General features: G+C 37.3%; 1 protein-coding gene across 1 annotated transcript; it reads right to left on the reverse strand.

Moving 5' to 3' along the window:
• Positions 1–2,214: 2,214 nt before the first annotated feature.
• LOC149801294 (uncharacterized) lies at positions 2,215–5,873 on the reverse strand. The gene is made up of 2 exons (XM_089954295.1): positions 4,948–5,873; positions 2,215–2,274 (listed from the first exon to the last, which is right to left on the reverse strand). Exon 1 carries the CDS (start codon positions 5,825–5,827, stop codon positions 4,991–4,993), a length of 837 nt encoding a protein of 278 aa, XP_089810421.1. The 5' UTR covers positions 5,828–5,873; the 3' UTR covers positions 2,215–2,274; positions 4,948–4,990.
• Positions 5,874–19,981: the final 14,108 nt, after the last annotated feature.

Here is a 19,981-nt window from a genome sequence, read left to right on the forward strand (position 1 = left end):
GCGTATATTGCGCTGATTCTCCGTCAAGGTAACTAATCACGGTACCTAACTTTACTCCATCAATAATAATATTCTCTCTGTTACAAAATATTCCTCGTGATACCGTATCGGCGATTATAAAATCCATCTCCGCATCGTTGATAAACAACCTAGCGTGCCGATGTTTGTGATCAACAGATCCACCTTGAGTAAATTTACCGATTATTTTTCTTCCTATATCTTTTTTTTTTTTTTTTTTTTTTATTATTATTATTAACCCCGTAATAGGTTGACCACTGGGTCGGGGAACCATCCCAGGATCACCTTACAATCAAACATTTCTGGTTATCAGATAATCTAGGGATAATAAATATAATCTACAGAGAAAGTAAAAAAGAAAAACACACACACACACACACGCATATACACATGCATATGGCCAAAATCTAGGTGACATGGCTTTTGTGATATTACAGTATTTTGTTTCTGTTTACCCTCAAGTCAGAGACAAGTTAAATGTTCATTGTTGAGGTCCATTTTTGAAGAAATTGGTCCTCTTTTTTATTTACCTTGGCAGTGTAATTTTCAATGTTCTTATGCATTGCAACTATTTGCTTAAAAGCAAAAATAGAAGGATTTTTCATATTGAATCTGCAAGTATAAATATAATATTTTGCCAAAATAAGCAGAAAATTACCCAAACTGTCCAGTTGTTCACTTCCTAAAAATGTTTCTTTTTTGGACAGATGTACAATATTTGGGCAAAAAGGTGCAAAAACTTCATTAAAACGGTACCAAAACTGTGAAGTAATACTGCAGTCATAAAAGAGATGCTCAATACTTTCAGTTTCACTCTTACAGAAAGTACATTTGTTGTCATCAAATATGTTAATTCTTTTAAGAAAATCATTAGTAGCGATTATTCTATGGATTAATTTAAAGTTAAAAGAGATCAACTTGGTATCCTTGGTACAGCATTTTGCCCGGCTATATATATCAGACCACTCCTCACTACTTATATTTTTATTTAATACTTGCATCCAAGTTTCTTGCTTCGCAGTGTGTTGCCTTTTAGCTTCCTGTAAAAGATCTTTGTAAATAAACTTGAGTGAATCTTGTTTTCGCAAGTTCGTTATTTTATCCTCCTGCTTATCAAAATTATTATGTACTAGGTGGTTTTTTATGGCATCTTTCCATGCTTTAGGAATTCTGGATATTAAGGAGAAGTATTTCAAGAAATCATCGCTTCCAGTTTTTTGTTTTATTATCTCATAAGGTATTAAATTACCGTGAACATCTACTAGATCGTTCAGAATTTCAAAACCAGCTTCTGTCCAGGATTTGTATTGATAGATCATTTTAGGGGGGACAAAATTTAAAATACTCATGGATAGATACTCGTTAAGATTTTGCGGTTCTTCTTTCCATTTAGATACTGCCAAAATTACATCTCTCCAAAAACTGTTTTTAATGAACTTACAAAATTCTTCTAATTTCCTTCTCCCTAAATTCCAAATATCCTTTTCATTTCTGAGAATAGTTGTATTGACTAAGTTCTGCCACGTTCCATTTTCCTTTTCCAGCAATCTTTTAACCCATCTTATCTTAATATACCTAATGAATGAAAATATGTGTATCATATTTAGTCCTCCCTCGTTTTCCGGGGAAACTAGTATATCACGTTTTATTCTCTCTACTTTTCCACCCCATACAAATTTAAATAACGTGCGATTTAGTTCTGCTTCAACTTTTGCTGATGGGTTAGGAAGTGCTGAAAAAAGATGTATGAATATGGGCAGAACAAGAGTCTTTACAACAATTACTTTACCAACTATTGATAGATGTCTTTGACTCCAGCTTGCCAGTATTCGTTTTGCCTTTGTTAGTTTCTTCATCTAATTGATTTCCACCATCTGTTGTAAATCTGGAGAAAATTCTATGCCAAGGAGTGTAAAGTTAGAAGAGGACCAAATTAGGCCCATTTCGGGACATATTCTTTCATTAGAAAATTTCCTGTTTCCAATCCAAATAGCTTTTGTTTTTGTTATGTTACATTTAAGTCCCGATAATAGAGAAAAACCTTGCAAGATATTCATAGTTGCTTCAAGAGAAAAACTAGATCCATCAAGAAGAATAAAAGCGTCATCGGCATACTGACCCAATTTATATTCACTGGCGTCAAAGATTACTCCCCGTACATCCACGTTTTGCTTTAAAGTTATAGCTAAAATCTCAACTCCAATGATAAACAAATAAGGTGCAAGGGGATCTCCTTGACGACATCCTCTTTCAAGTCTGAAAAAAGATGACATATGTCCATTATTTATAACACAACTATTAGAGTCATTACAAAACAGTTTAAACCACTTACAAACGGAATCACCAAAATTAAAAGATTGTAGAGCTTCTTCTACAAAGATCCAGTTAATTGAGTCAAAGGCTTTTTCGAAATCTATTAACAATAATAAACAATATCTGTTTTCATTCTCAAGTTGGTCCATGATATCATATAATAGTCTGGTGTTTTCTCCAATGAATCTACCCTTCATATATCCTTCTGAGTATCGCTGATTATTGATGGAAGAACCTTTTTAATCCTAGCTGCAATTGCTCCCGAAGCAATCTTATAATCAGTATTTAAAAGTGATATAGGTCTCCAGTTTTTAAAATATCTTCTGTCTTTTTCCTCCTTTGGTAGACAGGTGATGACTCCTTGAGTCTGAAAATCTGAAAGTTTTCCTACAGTATATCCGTAATTTATTGATCTACATATAAATCCCCCCAGAGACTTCCAAAAGAATTTATAGAACTCTACAGTGAATCCATCCGAGCCAGGACTTTTTCCATTTTCCATCCGTTTTAGAGACATACCAAATTCATTAATTGTAAGCAGACCCTCGCATGATTCTCTTTCCTCTCGACTAAGTTTAATATTGTGATTAAAAAATCTATTTCGAGTTTCATGAATAGCCTCATCATCAAGCTGAGCAATTCTACTTTTGAACAATTCCATATAAAACTGTTTTTGTGCTTCTAAAATATCTATTTGGTCAGATATATTTGTCCCATCATCTAAAATAATTTCCTTTATTGTCTTATTAACATAGTTTCTTTTTTCAAGATTTAAAAAGTACTTTGTGCTTTTTTCCCCAAATTCATACCATCTAGCTTTAGATCTTAATATAACACCTTCTATGTATTTTTTCCTAGATTCCTCTAAATTCTGCTTTTTTTCTCTCTAAATTTTCCAGAATTTCCCCATTTATGCTATTCGACAGTCCCCCCTGAATTTCTATTATTTCCTGCTCAATTTTCTTTAATTTTTCCCGTTTCTCTTTTGATTTCCTAATAGAATAACCTATAGTTTCAGATCTTATTTTCATTTTCAAAATTTCAAAGAACATTTGGTCGTTACAGGAAAGAGAAACATGGAGAGAGTCATCTTTATTTCCCCTTACATAATATTCATTTACAGTGTCAGTTATACATTTTTTGACCAAATCAGTATACTCAATGTTCCTCAACAGTTGGTTATTAAATTTCCAATATCCTTTTCCCCTTGGAAACGTTGAAAACGCCACACTCAAAACAATAGCTGAATGATCAGTCTTGTACCCTGGTAAGATACATGCATCTGCTGTATTCATATGAATGTCATCTGATACAAGAAAGTAATCTAGTCTACTTTGTTTCAAGGGAGATTTTTGCCTCCAGGTATACATCTTTAAGTCTTGGTTGGAATTTCGCCAGGGATCAATTAATTCCAATTCGTTTTTCAGGTCTTGAATCGCTGCCCTAGACTGTTGGTGTTTGTCATGTAAAATATTATAAGTATCCAAATCTAAGTCTTGAACAGTATTCCAGTCTCCGCACATTATAATTGATGAGTTCTCAAAACATAAAGTCTCCTCCTTTAACTTTCTAAAAAAGCTAGGATTATCATCATTATAACCATACAAATTCACGAGGGTTATTCTGTTGCCATTAATTGTAATATCTAAAATAATAAATCTCCCTTGACTGTCACATCTTTCTCTATGAATTATAAATTCAAAAGTATTTCTAAAAAATATTGCAACCCCAGCACTCTTACTAGAGCAGTGGCTAAATATACATTTGTATCCCCATTCAGCTGCCCAATATATTTCATCGTTCTTTGTACTATGAGTTTCTTGCAAGCATATTATAGATACATTCTTTTGTTTTACCCAGTGAAAAATATCCCTTCGTTTTAAGACTGAACCTTGCAGGCCTCTAACATTAATAGATATAATTTTTATGTTATTATCCATGAAAACAGCAGAAATTTTACACATACATATTCTTGTACAGGAATGTATGAAGTAATTATCACCTTGAGTTTATCATATGCATGGCTTTCACACTCACACTCACACAGAATACAAACATCCATAATAAAATCATCCATGGTGTTACAGTAAAGGCTGTAGCTTTGGCTGCATTTGACATTGATTCAGTATACTATGGACAACAAGTGAAACAACTCCATTTGTGATAACTCTTATGCACCTCTGACAGACCTTTCTGGAGCTAGAGATAGTTTTGTAAACCAAACGGCACAGATTAAAAAGGATATAAATTACAACTTAATGAATGAAAAAAGGGGTAAAAGGGAAGAAAAAGAAAGAGTGAAAGAGCGCATACAAGGAAGTGGTGGGTAATTGAATGTATGAGCAAAAAATGTGAGACTGAGAGATTTATCATGGAAGAGTAATGTTGAGAAAGGTGAGTAAACAACTTAGTAAATGTGTATATGAGAGTATAAGAGTGAAAGATGATTTATAAACTAGTGAGAGAATTTATTAGGGAGAGATATAACAGTGGACCAGTGAATCATCAGACATATAAATTATGGATAAAATTGGTGAGGGAAAGAAGTGTCTTATACACAAAATATTGAAACAAACTAGAGTAGAAAAAGGAGTATAAAAACGAAAGTTCACATACCTATTCGGTCAATTTCATAAGTTCACAGAATTGCTTATTACACTTATAATCTAATTTTCTCATCAATTTCATCATAGATGTCAAATTTTATCCTTTTTCCTGATTTGGTTTTACCATACACAGATCCATTAAAGTACCATGCCCTGTCAATTTCTTGATGCCTAGATAATTTATTTATAAGTTCAGTATTCAGCCTGGTTACATCCTCTACCAGTCTAATTCCTTTGTACTGCAGAAAATCCTTCCGCTTCTTGATAATTGGAAGTTTACAATCCAGACTCCAGAATTTGACAATCACTGGCCTTGGTTGTCCCTGTCGACCTGGAATCCTATGCACAGCCACTATGTCCCTGTTATCTAAATTAATTTTTGTGACTTCCTTCACCAACTTCGGAATTCTTTCTCTCAGATTTTCATTTTCCTCCTCCTCCAGCCCTAAAACTTTTATGTTCAGCTTCCTTGAATATTGTTCGAACTGGTTTGAAGCTGCACTTGCTTGCTCTGATCTCCTCTCATAATCTTTCATATCAATCCTCATTTTATCATTTTCCTTCTTTGCTTCTTGTAATTTTTCTAACAGTTGGTGGTTTTCAAATTCCAGTGAATCCACCCTGTCCATCAACTCTCCTGTCCTCTCCTTTATTACCCTCTCACTTTCTGCTACTATCTCCTTTCTCAGATCTTCCTTCACATTCTCTGACAGTTTCCTCACAATAGTTCTAACAATTTCTGCTAGGTCATCCTTTTTCACCAAGTCAGCAATAGCAGATGTAAAATCTGCTTTTGAAATGCTCCCTCTGAGACTTTGCTTTATTTCATCCAAGTCCAGCTGAATTGTACTCAAGGTTGATTCACTCATACTTGTGTCAGATGTCTCCATTAGGGTGCCACTCTGTAATCTGGTTTTTATTTGTTGCTTGCCTTGATCTTTCTTTCCACCCATACTTGTAGATAATCTTGTTTGGACTAATTTTTTCTCACTACTCAGTTGTGACACTGACATTTATTACTCACCATGTGCCAAACAATTCTTACAGTTGAAGGCAAACTACACTGAAGTAAGTAAATGAGTCAAACAGATCAGGTAGGGAATGTCTCAAAACTGCGCCACTAAACTTCCATCTCTATTCCATCATATTTGAATTTTGAATGGAAAAACATATTTTTTTTCAAAACTGATTAAGATCTACCAATAATGTTGTATGTCCTGCATTCCTTGAATATTCACACATAATCCCAACAAGTATGAACCATTTCACTGTAAAAATAACCACTTATAACTGCCAAAATCTACAGAGCCCACTTTACTAGCTTCCACCTATAGCCGCCATTACTGCAGGCCTCTTCCTATATCTTTTGCGTTATCACAGTCCGTCGGCAACCACACATCGGTCTGTTTCTATACGATATAATCGCCTCGCTCACCGTCAACGACACTAACATCGACGAATCTAGCATATATCTCAATAACACCGTAGGGACCCAACGGCGCTGAGATAAATGTCTGCCGAACCAAATATAGCAAATTTTATGTAAATTTTCAGCAAACTCAAATGACGTTACACAAGCGAATCCGGTCATGACAAAATTAGGCAACGGTCCGTTAATTGCTACTCTTGTCATCTCGCTGGTAGGATGACCGAATTTAGCAAAATAATCTGCACAATCGCCGTATCCAAGGAAACTTCCAGGATAACACGCGCTCATGTCAACGGAGATCATATCTTCGAAATCGTACTTGGTATTCCACAAACCACCATGGCCATACTCGATACAGCTAAGTTGAATATCAGCGAGAAATTCGTTCCTTGTAGGCTTCCACGAGTTTTTCTCTCTAGCGGCGTGAGCGGCCACAGACGGAATTATAAAGCAATTTGTCAGTAACTGATCGAGATTCGACGAATATTTCATCGCGAGTTTTCTCATCGACTCGTGTAATATTTCGCCCCTGTAAATATCGCCGCATGGCAGGATAAACTGATCGTATCTTTCCTCGCTCGAGAATAACCATATCGATATTGGATCAGATGCGCTTAATTTTTTTGATAAATCTGAACATATCATCGGAATTATTCTCCGCGAAATTCTCAACATCTACAGGATAAAATTTAACCACACGATCCCGCGGAAATATCATTACCGAATGCGACCACGCGTGGGAGTTATGATCGATAATCTCGATTGGCGCTCCTCGGGATCTGTACGGCGACGAGTATAATATTTCTCCTGATAGCGTTTTCAATGTGATAGGAAATTTAAGATTTTTACTCAACGCAGCTACATCGTCCACCGATGCACCATCAGCGACAGTCTTCGCCCACGCATTAATTTTATCTAGCCTCAATTGAGTCAAACCAGATCCACGTCGAGCGTTTTTCATATGTGCGATAACACGCTCAGCCACGCAATTTATCATCGGTGATTCTTTCATCGCAGGTAGGTTTTTTACGTCCGGATTGTTATTCAGCCGATAAATTCCATAAACAACAGCGCTGGCTGGATAGGATCTAGCATGATAAGGGCCATCGATTCCCAGTAACAATCCGGGTTTAGAATTTTTATCAAAAACAACGTTTTTCTTATCACCACGCACAGGATCTCGCTTATCGCGAATAATCCAGGTATCATCAGGCATTTGTGCGATAAATTTTATTCCAAAGATAAATCGCTCTTCTTTGTGTTCGGTTTTTATATGCTCGATTATTTTCTTAGCTCGCTCCAGGTTCATCGTGGCATCGATGGAATTTGTTTTCCATGTCGACCAAGTGTGAAGAGCTCCATCATCGAAGAACTCTTTCTTGGCTCGATCAACCTCAGGAATAATATATTCTGCCTCATCAAGATCAAATGCGTCCATGATTATATTTTAGACATATGTTTAAATTATAATGCATTGCAAATGGATACTAATCGGTTCAACAAATAATTGTGACAAATCCTGCAGAGGCGATTATTGCGGCGCTCACATACATGCGATTCGGCGTGGTAGCAAAGGACCACAGCGATGTTTAGTTTGTCAAGTTGGCACGCGAGGGAAAACTCGGTTGTGTTTGGCTTGTGGAGGAAAGAATTATCGAGAATTGCGTAGGTATTACGAAAACAAATCCTCGTCCGTGATAACATGCGAAGAAGATTATATTAATCGATTTCAAGCTAATAACGATTTAGACATATAGATTATCATATATGAGCCTGAAATCAGAGATTCCTGAATCAACAATGACACACGAGTTTAAATCTCACCCAACGATCACTGGATACGAGGCGTCGTCCGATGGTATCGTTAGGAATATTAAGACGAAGAATCGGATCGGTAGGGTTTGTAATTCAGGTTATCTTGTTTTTACCATCAACAAAAACAAAAAACGAAGATGCGCAAGTTATTTTTGTCATAAGTTTGTATTCGAATGTTTCAACGGACCAATAAAAGTCGGTCTTGTTATCGACCACATCGACGGAGATAAACTTAACAACAAACTGTCAAATCTTCGGGTGGTAACTCCGAGTGAAAATTCCAAATTTGGTAATGCCGGTGGCGTACGGCGACCAGCTAAGGCAGTTAAATCAGTAAATCGAGAAACAAATGAGGAAATTGTATTCACGTCGATGAGTGCCGCTGCAAGATATTTTAGTATTAATCCAGCATCGGTGCAACGTGTGACAGAAAAATAATCAACGCGACATTCTCCTACAAACTCGGCTCATGGATCGAATTTTATTATATTCCAATAATATCCGATTCGGAAAGTGAAATCGAAGATTTTTGAAATTGAAGATTACAAATATAAATATAAATGAACGAGGAAAACGTAAACAACATCATCTAAGCTATCGAGGATCTGAAAAACAGAAACATAAATTTATCTTCGGATTTGGACGCAGGTAAAATCCGGTCCGAATTTGAGACGATCGTCCAAGGGAAACTCGAATATAGGTACACGCTACCATCCGAATATAAGTTTATAAAGAAAATCCAGATTGCCATGTACCAATCGATTGCGTCTGTCCGCGATGATCAAATCGAGGATTTCGTTAAATTATCGACGCTGGTAGAAAAAGTAAGGTCGAGTTTATCAGACGAGTACGAGTCGAGAAAAATTACCAGCTCGCGCGTCAGGCAGCTAAAAAAGCTGGTTGATGAGAGTAAAATTAGAATTGGAATCGAAGATTCCTGATTCTTGCCACAAAAAAAAACAAAATTTTAAGAATCTCCGATTCTAATTTTTATTATTTTTTTTTATTCATTTTACTGAAATTGTACAATTTTCTTGTTTCTGACTACCATTTACCCCATCAAATTTACGAAATTATATAAATTACTCAATTTGACGGGTATTTACCCCAGCAGATTCACGAAATTATATAAATTACACAATTTGTTGGGTATTTACCCCATCAAAAATATAAAATTACACAAATTTCTTAATTTCCCTGATTTTTATTATTTTTTTTATTATTTACTGAATTAATTTATTTACTGAAATTGTGCAATTTTCTTGTTTCTGACTACCATTTACCCCATCAAAAACATAAAATTATATAAATTACTCAATTTGACGGGTATTTACCCCAACAGATTTACGAAATTATATAAATTACTCAATTTGACGGGTATTTACCCCATCAAAATTAAGAAATTTACTAATTTTGAAAAATTTCCTGGTTTTTATTTAATTTTTTGGTCATTTTTCTCTGGCGGGCAGATTTAAGAATCTTCGATTCTACGATCTCACCAGCAAGTTGATACTCAGTGTTTCCCCGCGTATATCAAGCAAATTTCCATTCTGGTCCGTCAGTTTGAAATTTATCTTCGATAATAATCGATTGTGGCATCGCAGGTAAAACGGATTTACTGGCTCTTTTATTATCAAAAAACCCGGAGAGGCGCTAGGTGAAAACGAATATAAGATAAATCCCTGCTGTGCCTGCTCTGACACAGACGAATCCACGTTGTAGCTACCTTCAACGACGTCCGCGTGAAGATAAATCGCGATAACCTCCGTTATATTGACGATACCCGGCGAGATATGCCGTCCCCCTTCCGTTTGATCATTATTGTGTTTGAGAATTGATTCTGATTGTATTTTTTTAGTCCACGTGGCATGTAATTTCGGAAATAACTCATCGATGGTATCAGTGACGGATTTTCTCATTTTATCAACATCATAATCGGGAAATTTGAAATTTGGTAGCGTTTCCTCGGTTAATCCAAATACTCTCATGAATTTTTGTTTTTCTCCTGAATTTCTGATCAACGTGAAGCTGCTAATAGGAAGAACATAATCGGCAATTGATATATCGTCGATTATCGCCCGAATGAACATGTTGTGATAATATTCAACATCATTCGCGAGTTGATTTAAAATCTTCACGCGTTCGATAATTTCGCTACATGAACCTGATTTATTTAAGATGCATTCATGAAAGGATTCCCGCAATAAATTTAAATGTAATTTATGTTCTTGATTAAATTCGTTGATGGTTCTTCTTATCATGATGCCTTCTATGGGGAATATTGTCCTGTTAATGTTAGTAGTGTCGAAGATTTTCACGCCGGGGGGAATTTTGGGAAGAACCAACCACGAGAGAATTCTTTCGTCCCTAAAAGTAAAAACGAACATCAACATGTTAAATTTGTGGATGTTCACGAGGCCGATGGCAGTGAGGATTAGAGACTTGTGTTTGATATCTCCGTACCATCCCTCATCAGTAGTAAAATCAGATTTTTTTGGTTCCGGTTGCTCTGGAGGAGCTTCCTCGTGCCAACCTGGAATAAAAACCTCTGGTTTTTCTGGTTTTTCCAGAGGTGGAATTTCAGGCCAACCTAGCACTGTCCTAATCGATGATTGGTAAATATCGACGATATATGGCGATTTTACCTCGATTATCGATGACAGCGTTGGTTCGTGTGCTAATATTTTTATTCCTGGATTAGCATCGCCGGTTATATTTGATATCCTACTGGTAAGTTCCTTATCGATTTGCTCAATTTCGTAACTGCCTGTTGGTATACCAACGACGTTCCAATCGGGAGTTCCATCAGGTTTGTTTTTATTGGCAAAAACAAGCGAATTATTTGACAATAAATTACCGAATGGTTTTGATCTAACATTGGGCCAGCTATTATAGACGCGTAACTGTGACAGCGCAATTTCCTTGACGCTAATTGGTATTGGAAAATCGATACTAAATTCTGGCCTGGTTGAGCTTGCCGATATCAGCGTTGTTATCGGTGGTGTCGTGTTTGTCACGATTTGAGCTAGTTCCGACATTATTGATATTCATTTGTTCAATCTTGGAGTAAATATTTACCATCATGGAAAATTCTAGATCGGATATAACGCCGTCGTTGAGACTCTCAGAAAGCAGCGATGATAATTTCGAATACGCCTCGTTGACCTGGGATAGTTTACTCGTGTACAGAGATAATTTTTCGTTTGTGAATGAGGATATTTTTTTTGCGATAATATTGAGAACACCGGCGATTGTTGTTGTTGATGAGATTATTATCGTTGCTACGATCGGCGCGATTGTTGTTACCGCGGATAAGATTATTCCTGCACCGGCGATTACTGCGCTTACCGCGTATACAGCAACATCGATGGCAACTAATCTACGCTGATATTTTTTTATTTTTGTTTGATATTCGTCGAGAAGTTTTTTTAGCGAATCCTGCCATGAACGCGCCTGATTGTATCGGTAATCCGATGCGGTCATTTATTAGTTAATTTATTCAACCAATTGTGGTGCTCCGGATAAATATTCGAAAATTACATGATAATTGATCTGTACTTTTATGTTTATTATCGTGGATCTATCTGGTGGTTCTGACGTAAATATTTCCTCGGAATTTTCACGTAGAAAAATAATTAAAAATCCGGGATAATATTCATCTATGTGACGATCCCCGGCTCTCACATTGAATTTTAACCCAGCGATAAAATATATTCGATATATGCCAGTAATTGGCGCGGTGAAGCTAAATGTGTCATTCTCGGGTGTCCATATACCATTTAGTGTTTTTACCACAAATGGTACATGACAATCAATTTTTTTTTGTTTCTACCTCCGCTGGTATCAAAATACGCGCCAATCTTCCAAGATTCATTGACGATATTTTTGTGTTAATATCGCTAATTTTTGTGGTTGCGTCGAGAAGTTTTGCACTTAAATCTCGAATTTCTGCGTCGTACAACGATATATCTATCTTTTGACGCGCCAATTCACGTACCACGTTAATATCCTCGTTGATTTTAGTAATATCCTCGTTGATTTTTTTTGTTTTCTCGCTAAGATCGTCGTGTAATGTTTTATCGCTTTTCTGACTCATTACGATATTTATCTCGGTAATATCGGCGAAAACGTTAGTAATATCTTCGCTGATTTTTCTTACTCTCTCGTTGAGATCATCGTGCGATGCTTGATCGACTTTTTTCTTTGCTAGCTCGTTTGCGGCGGTGGAGATATTATCGACGGATGTTTTTATATCCTCGTCAATTTTTTTACTAAGTTTACCTAAGGTATCGTCGAGTTTTTTAAGATCGTTATTTAGCCTGTTAAGTCTCTTTGTCAATCTGTCCTGAAGATCGTCGTGTAATGCTTTATCGGCCTTCAGAAGCAACGTTGCTGTTAGCTCGTTGTCCTTTTTTTCCACATCTGCGATATCGGCCTTCAGGGGCAACTTCGCTATAATATCGGCGATATCAGCGATGGATTTTGATACCGAATCTGACAGGCTAGTAAATTGATTAATGCGATCGTTATATTCGTCTCGCTTGATTATATCAGTTATTTTGACGTTGCTTGTTTGTAATCTTCCTTCGCGGCTCTGAAAAACAGCAACTTCGCCAGGATCTACTTCTGACAGCGACAAAAGATTATTAATACCATCCCTGGTTGCGAATTTTGATAGATCGACGTCAGTCACTTCTGCTTCCTTCTTCCTGTAGAGGAATCTCCCGTAAATATCAACCATGATATTTATCTATGGCATATTCAAATACGATTCTTGATACGGACCGGATGATTTTGAAATTGCGTCCAGGACATCAATTGGTTCTGGGCCGCATATCGGTGGATCCATTAACGTCTGCGTCGGAAGTGTCGAATACCAAATTGGAATATTTAACTTTGACACGTAATCGATAAATTCTTTTGGTGGAGCTAGTCCGTACGAGTCAAAGTAAACAACTTCGCGAGGATTAATCGCGTAGGCGACCCAATGTGTGCCAGGACCGGTATTTGAATCGAGATTTATTATTCCCGTCTCGGTGGGGTTTGGTTTTTCTGGTAGTTGATCCCGCATAAATACGCCTCTGAAAAATTTTATTTTTTTATTTTTTGCTTCGTTGAATAAATCTAAATTTGAATAGGGCGTGCTAATCTTAGGCCGGATCCGTACGGGGGGCGTCTTAGATAGAGGCCGTTTCCCTTTTTTTTACCGTATCGCCCTCCCATTACTTTGTGTACTAGTTTGTCGCCTACAGCTCCGGCCGCACCTAATCCTATCGCTTTTGCAATTGCCGGAAGAGCCCCGGATAATAATCCAGGAATAGCAGCTAGGAAAGGGAAAATTCCGCCCGTTTTGACCATGTCTCTGATGGCACCTATACTAAGATTCACATGAACGCCGGAATTCGCTGATTTGGCTTTGGTGAAACGTTCACGTTGATTCTTAGTTAGCGACAGTTTGTTAGGCCCGCCCTGAATTTGATCATTTTTCAGGGTTAATTTCACACCGCATCGCTTTGCTGTTGCTGTTTGGAGTTTTTTCATCTGACCCGGGGTCAGAGTTACGCTGACGTGTTCGTATGGCATATTAATAATCGTTTAATCTAAATTTAGAAATCGATATTAATAATCGTTTAATCTAAATTTAGAAATCTTCGATTTTAAAGTTACATTTTCTCGACAGGCGCGTCGATGACTCTCATTCTACCGCTGATGCCTTCCAAGATCATTGTTATATCGCTGAGGATCACCGCAACTCCTTTATGTAAAACACCTCCAGTGTTAATTCTAGCCTTGAAATGGATATCAACGACGGATTGTTTCACCAGATCAAGATGCTCCAGGGAAAAGTAATAGATAGGATAAAGTTTATTAAAATCTAGCTGTGATATTTGCAATCCGGTATCGATATTTTGATCACGACCCATGAAACTTAACAAGCGATGAAACGCGCGGGCCGTCGAGTAATTTTCAAAATCAATCGATATTTCCTCCGATGGTTCTTGTTGCCCGTTTATCCTCAACGATACGTTTGTTGCGCCGATACTATCAAATATCATGTGGCTGTACATTTGATGATATCTACTGGTACGCAAAAAAGCGATAAAGATATGCCTAGGCGCAGAGGTACCTTGCTGCGATGCAATACGCCAGGTAAAATCACCATTAATATTGGTGTTTATGGAATCTGTTGTTGTTGTCAGCCATGACATGACAGATTTACCGCCTTGGTTCATAAATGACAATAATTTTTCTTCTTCGATCATTGATGGGGTTATCGCTGGCATCCACAAGGTAAATTTGAGTAACTTTACCTGGCCGCCATTATTCGCGGCATCATCGGCATGTGGCAAACCAGTAGCGTCATTAATAGTGCCTTGTCGCCAGATAGCATCATCGCTATTCCCCTTTCTGACGAATATAACGGTATGTTTTGCTCCGTAGATAATTTTCCTGAAATGTCTGCAAAATCCGAATATATGGGATAACGGAATAGCACAAGAGAATCTTCTGCGATCTGTTATTAACATAGATTTTCGCGTGAAAAATCCGAGATTGTAGTTGCGATTGGTGTTAATTATCATATCTTCGATGTCAACAGGAGCAGCGGGATTGGCACGATCAACCGGTCTCCTGACGATATACTGGGTATGATCAGCATGGTCGGAATTATCTTTGGCGAACATCATACTAGGGCCAGCTGATCTAGTAAAATCATCCGAGTATCTAGCTAGGCCTATTATCGTCGTTGCCAAATCAACATCATTAGTAATTGACTCAATCTCTCTTCCGTCGATCATGTAAGTGGCGTTTTTGAATAATGCCATAATACCGTTGTTAACAAATCCGACCCTAAAATCTGCTGCATAGGCGGTATTATCCGTTTTAAGAATTTCCCCAACAACTTCGATATACGCCTCAGATGGAAGAAAATATCTTGTTGTATCGTGAACTTGAATTTCCAAGCGATTATATGTATTTGGTTCAACTGCGTCGTATGAGAAATACTGGAAATCACGCACGGATGTGTCTCTACCTACAGGCTCGTCCATGTCGAACACTTCGTTTGACACTTGTGCGAACATTTATTATTAAGAATTTCATCTAAAACGAAGACCGCTACCTGATATGAAACTTGTGTTCGCTACTTCCTTTGCTACTTCCTTTGCTAGATTTGTGTTAGCAACTTCCTGCGCTAGGTCATTTATTTTTTTATTTGCTGCGTCGTTTATAGCTTTACTGATCTCGGGGGGGCATTTCGCTGGTGCTAGGTAATTTGACGGGTTGCTTTTTTTTACGCACCAAATTTGATATTTTACCTTTGACAAAATCGAAGCCTTTACTGGCCAAATTACCAACGCCAGAGATGACAGTCTCGCCAATTTTTCCTATTGCTTTTGACGTAATTTGTTTGGCTGCGGGTCCGATTTTAGGGACTACTCGCGTGACGAGGCTTTTAACGATGTCACCGAATCCATTGCCGTGAATATATTTGTATACGGGCAATCGAGAGTTAACTATGCGGACCTGTCTAGGTCTGCGTTGATGTTTGTGAACAATCATGTTATTTCAATTGCGTTGTTTTAATCGATGAGTTCGTCAACGAGTTCCTTGTAAATGTAAGAATCAATAACACCGCCGCGAAACAATCGCTGACAAATATCTGAGGCTTCGTTGATTATTTCATGAGAATTATTTCCGGCTCGTTTTCCTCCGATTAATATTTCGAGGCGAGATACATCGTTGACGACGCTGTCAGGACAAATGGTATATCCACTTCCTGTTTTTGGTTCTGGAGATGAATCACCAAGCAACGATGTTAATATGTCTTCCTCTTCCTCCGGTTCTTCTGATTTTTTCGATTCTTCTATTTTTTTCAGAAAATTTTGGTAACCCGGATCATCAAGATTGACGCGTTCTCTCTTTGAAGCAAAATATACCGAGGGAATCCAATTATCTTCGTTATATCTATCGACGTATTCAGGAGATATATACTTTTCCTTTTCCTCGAGGCCAAATTTAGCAACGTTGATTACATTATCCTCGCTCTCTCTGAGATGCTTGATAGCTTTCCAAGTAAATTGCGTGTAGGACGTACATTTTTTACTCGTGGGTGTTTCCCCTGTTGGAGAAAGTACCGAAGATGTATCGGTGGATTTTATTTGTTTCGGTATTGCCCCCAATTCCTGCGGTTGTGGTCTCTCTGTCGGTATTTTCTTGTTGAATTCTTTCCTTGCGTGTGCGGCACCTAAAAAACGAGTATAAATAGGATTCGTTTTCCTCGCCTGGGATAAATTAAATCTAGCTCGAAATAGATTATTATACCAACTACTTCGTGTTCCAATTTTTTTCAATCCGTCTTCTGTTAAAAAATTCATCCTGTTGTCAAAAGAATCTTCCGCAAACGTGCCAAATAATTCAATGTTATTACCAAATGTGCCAAATTGTTTTTCCATCACTTTCCAACCGTTATCGGTAAATTTTTCTTTTATTACATCTTGAGGTTCTCCCCCCTGACTCTCCTCCTCTTCTTCTTCTACTTCTTCTTCTACTTGCTGTGGATGTTCTTGTGGCGCTTGTGCTTGTGCTTGTGCTTGCTGCAATTGTTCTTGCCGCGCTTGTGCTTGTGCTTGCTGCAATTGTTCTTGCCGCGCTTGTGCTTGTGCTTGTGCTTGGCGAATTTGGTCCAGTCGATCTGGAACTATTCGAGTGTGTTCCTCAATGTCTCTCAACACAGGAAGAATTCCACGTTTCTTGATATCCGGATCTTTCACATCACCAAGAAAAACTCGCTCGGTTGTTTCGGTAACTGGCTTTAACCATTTTGACGATAAATCGGTAATTTCATATTTCATGTCTTCGTGTGCTCGGACCTTTTCCTTAAATAATTCTTTTGCTGGAATAAGTTTCTTTATTGCCGCTAATTGTTCTCGCGCTAATCTGGAAGAATGAGGCTCTCCAACTGTGCTAGTTTTCCAACTCATATTATTTTCAAGTATATTATTTTAATGTGACGTAAAATTGGCCAATGCAGCCCCACCACGCAACAAAAAAAATAACACAAAAAATTATTCCCTAAATTTTATTTTTCCTGTCTAGAACGCTATATTTACTAACACACACGGCGCGACCACCCGATGCACCCGGTCTGAAATGCATGAAAATTAGCTCTCGTAGAAGGCGTTATTTTTTAATTCTGAGGCTTCTACGGAGAAAGTTCTCGTAGGAAGCTTTATTTGGTCTGGAAACTCTGGTCTGTTCAACTTCCCTGCTGCTTCTATACAACTTGGTTTTGAGAGTATGTTTTAAACAGGTTCAGTCTCTGCACACATCTGAAATTATTTTATGACAAGTTACAAGCTTTCAAGCGAGCAAAAATATATATAACCAAAAAAGAAAACATCGAGACAAATATTAATAATTCCCGTTTTCAACTTGAAGTTGTTATGCTATACAATTTCAATGAAAATCATAATACTTTCGTTTATCACTCTGTCTCTGTCTCTCGCTTGTGTAAGTAAGCGACAAAATATGCACAAATCTGAGGAAAGAGAGATATAAGCAAACGTGGGCTTGATAAAACTATTGAAACTGAATTTACATCATGTAACCTACAAGAGTCATCTAAAGGTATGTGTACCCGTTAAATGGGATTTGCCTGCTGTGTTCGCAATACCAATAATACAAAGGTGCGATAGCCTGTGGAGAGTATGCGGTTCTTGTTTAGGAGGCATAGAGATACTGTTAAAACTTATGATAAAGTTCTAAAAACAGAATACTTTTAAATATTAAAATGTCAGAAGGTCACTCCCCTCCTTTATCTCACTCACTGGATTGGCTGGACAAGTGACAGACAATTCGACCAACAGATAAACAAATGGATGGACAATGCAATATGACCTTAAAACGGATTTCACATAATGACCACCACCTCTCTCTCTCTCTCTCTCTCAGACAAAAAGGATACGAGCGAAGAACCATGAATAATGTTTCTGGACCTATGACAGTGTAATCTACAGACAAACCGACACATGGAAAGGGAAAGATAGATCAAAGATAAAAACAATGGAATGGTCGTAGAGATGTTAATTAAAGCATAACAGTGGTTTGGATCAACTGTAGATACATCAAATTATTTTACTTATCTGGTTCGTCATTTCGCATAACTTACAGCTCATTCTCGTTTCAATACACTCGCCGGTGAGAACATGGTTGCGCTCTCAGTGTTCATTACGTTATCCGTGCTGTGATTTAGTTCCCTACTTTCTACATTTAAACCATCTTTCGTATTGAAATCATATGTGTGTCTTATATTTAGTTAAACAATATTAATTACAATAAAAGCTCGAAAGAGAAGCTATTCATCAATTTGTAAAGAGGAATTTGAATAGCCGAAAAAGAATTCGAATAACATTTGGAAGCGATCTGGGCAGGGATGTGAATCGTTCATTCACTCTGCCAATACATTGTTCAATGTAGTAAATCTTAACTCTATTGGAAATATAGTATGTGCTTTTATATGTGATAAAAAAATAATATAAATATATATAGTATGTTGTATCCTTGATATACCACTAGTTGTATAAATATTTGTCATTACAAGGAAACTCGACAACCTCGTTTTCCTTTACTGGAAATTGTATGCATTTCGTAGTATATCAACGATACAGCCTACATATACATTATGTAGACACACACACACACACACACACACATACACACACCTTATATTCTTTAATTATACATATGTAGAAGTATCTATATGTTGTGTTCTTTCACACACACACGTATACACATACAGTTTATTGTTTTGTTTTGAATTTTCTTTTCTTTATTCTACACTAAGGTCCCCACAGATCCATAGGCACAGCGAAACATACCAAGTCTTGCTCTTGAAAATGTACGTAAAAGGTCTCTGCATTTCTAAACTATACAGCTAGGGTTTCTCAAACAAAATAGTTTTAATATTATTTGCTAATGTTCATTTCATATAGTCACCAAACTATATATTTCGATTTGCGGAATTTTGTGTTTAAATATATCTGTTTCTAAAATAAATAAGTTTATTTTTCGGGATTGCTTCGGATTTGGCCTTGGAGATTTTTTTAACGTAGCTTTAACAATTTTTCAGTCATATCGCTGCTATGTCTGCAGTGTGACAGTTTATAGTATGTCTAGCACTGGGGCATCATGCCGCAGACATGTAACATGCTGTCCCACCCACTCACATTATCCTGACACCAGGCCGACCAGTCCTAAGACTAACCTCTTTAATGCTGAGCGCCAAGCGAGGCAGGTGTTAGTACCATTTTTGTAAGTTGTTGGTACTACTCGACCGGGGATCGAACCCACGACCTCCCGCATCCGAGGCTAAAACTCTAACCAATATGCCACCGGAGCGGTTTTCGGGATTGCATTCCGTAAATAAGATACTTCATGTTGCATGTATAAGACGCTTCGTAAGTCTTATAAATAAGTACACAAGAACGAGGTAGCTATACTGCGAGGTTTCCATTTCATATTCAACATTAGGAAGGAGGTTGTTGAGGCGAGATATCTATTTACTTAAATACACAAAGAAAGAGATATTACCTTGTTTTCCCTAACATAACGATCACTTTTCCCACCCGTCCCACCCGTCTCTTTATCCGTTTAATTCAACAAGAACACGGTTCCAATTACTTATATGAATCAAATCATCATTATAATGAATTATTATGATGTATATACATCCATTTTAGTCATATTTGGTTGCTGGCTAAATAGTCTTATCTGCTGCATGCAGGTATGATTAGATTAAAAA

This window comes from Sinohyriopsis cumingii, chromosome 4 (assembly GCF_028554795.1).
Source record: "Sinohyriopsis cumingii isolate HCF-2022 chromosome 4, ASM2855479v2, whole genome shotgun sequence".
NCBI lineage: Eukaryota > Metazoa > Mollusca > Bivalvia > Unionida > Unionidae > Sinohyriopsis > Sinohyriopsis cumingii.

Excerpts from the sequence above, each read along its gene's own strand:
- LOC149801294 (XM_089954295.1), bottom strand. The coding sequence starts at position 5,827 with ATGGAGACATCTGACACAAGTATGAGTGAATCAACCTTGAGTACAATT.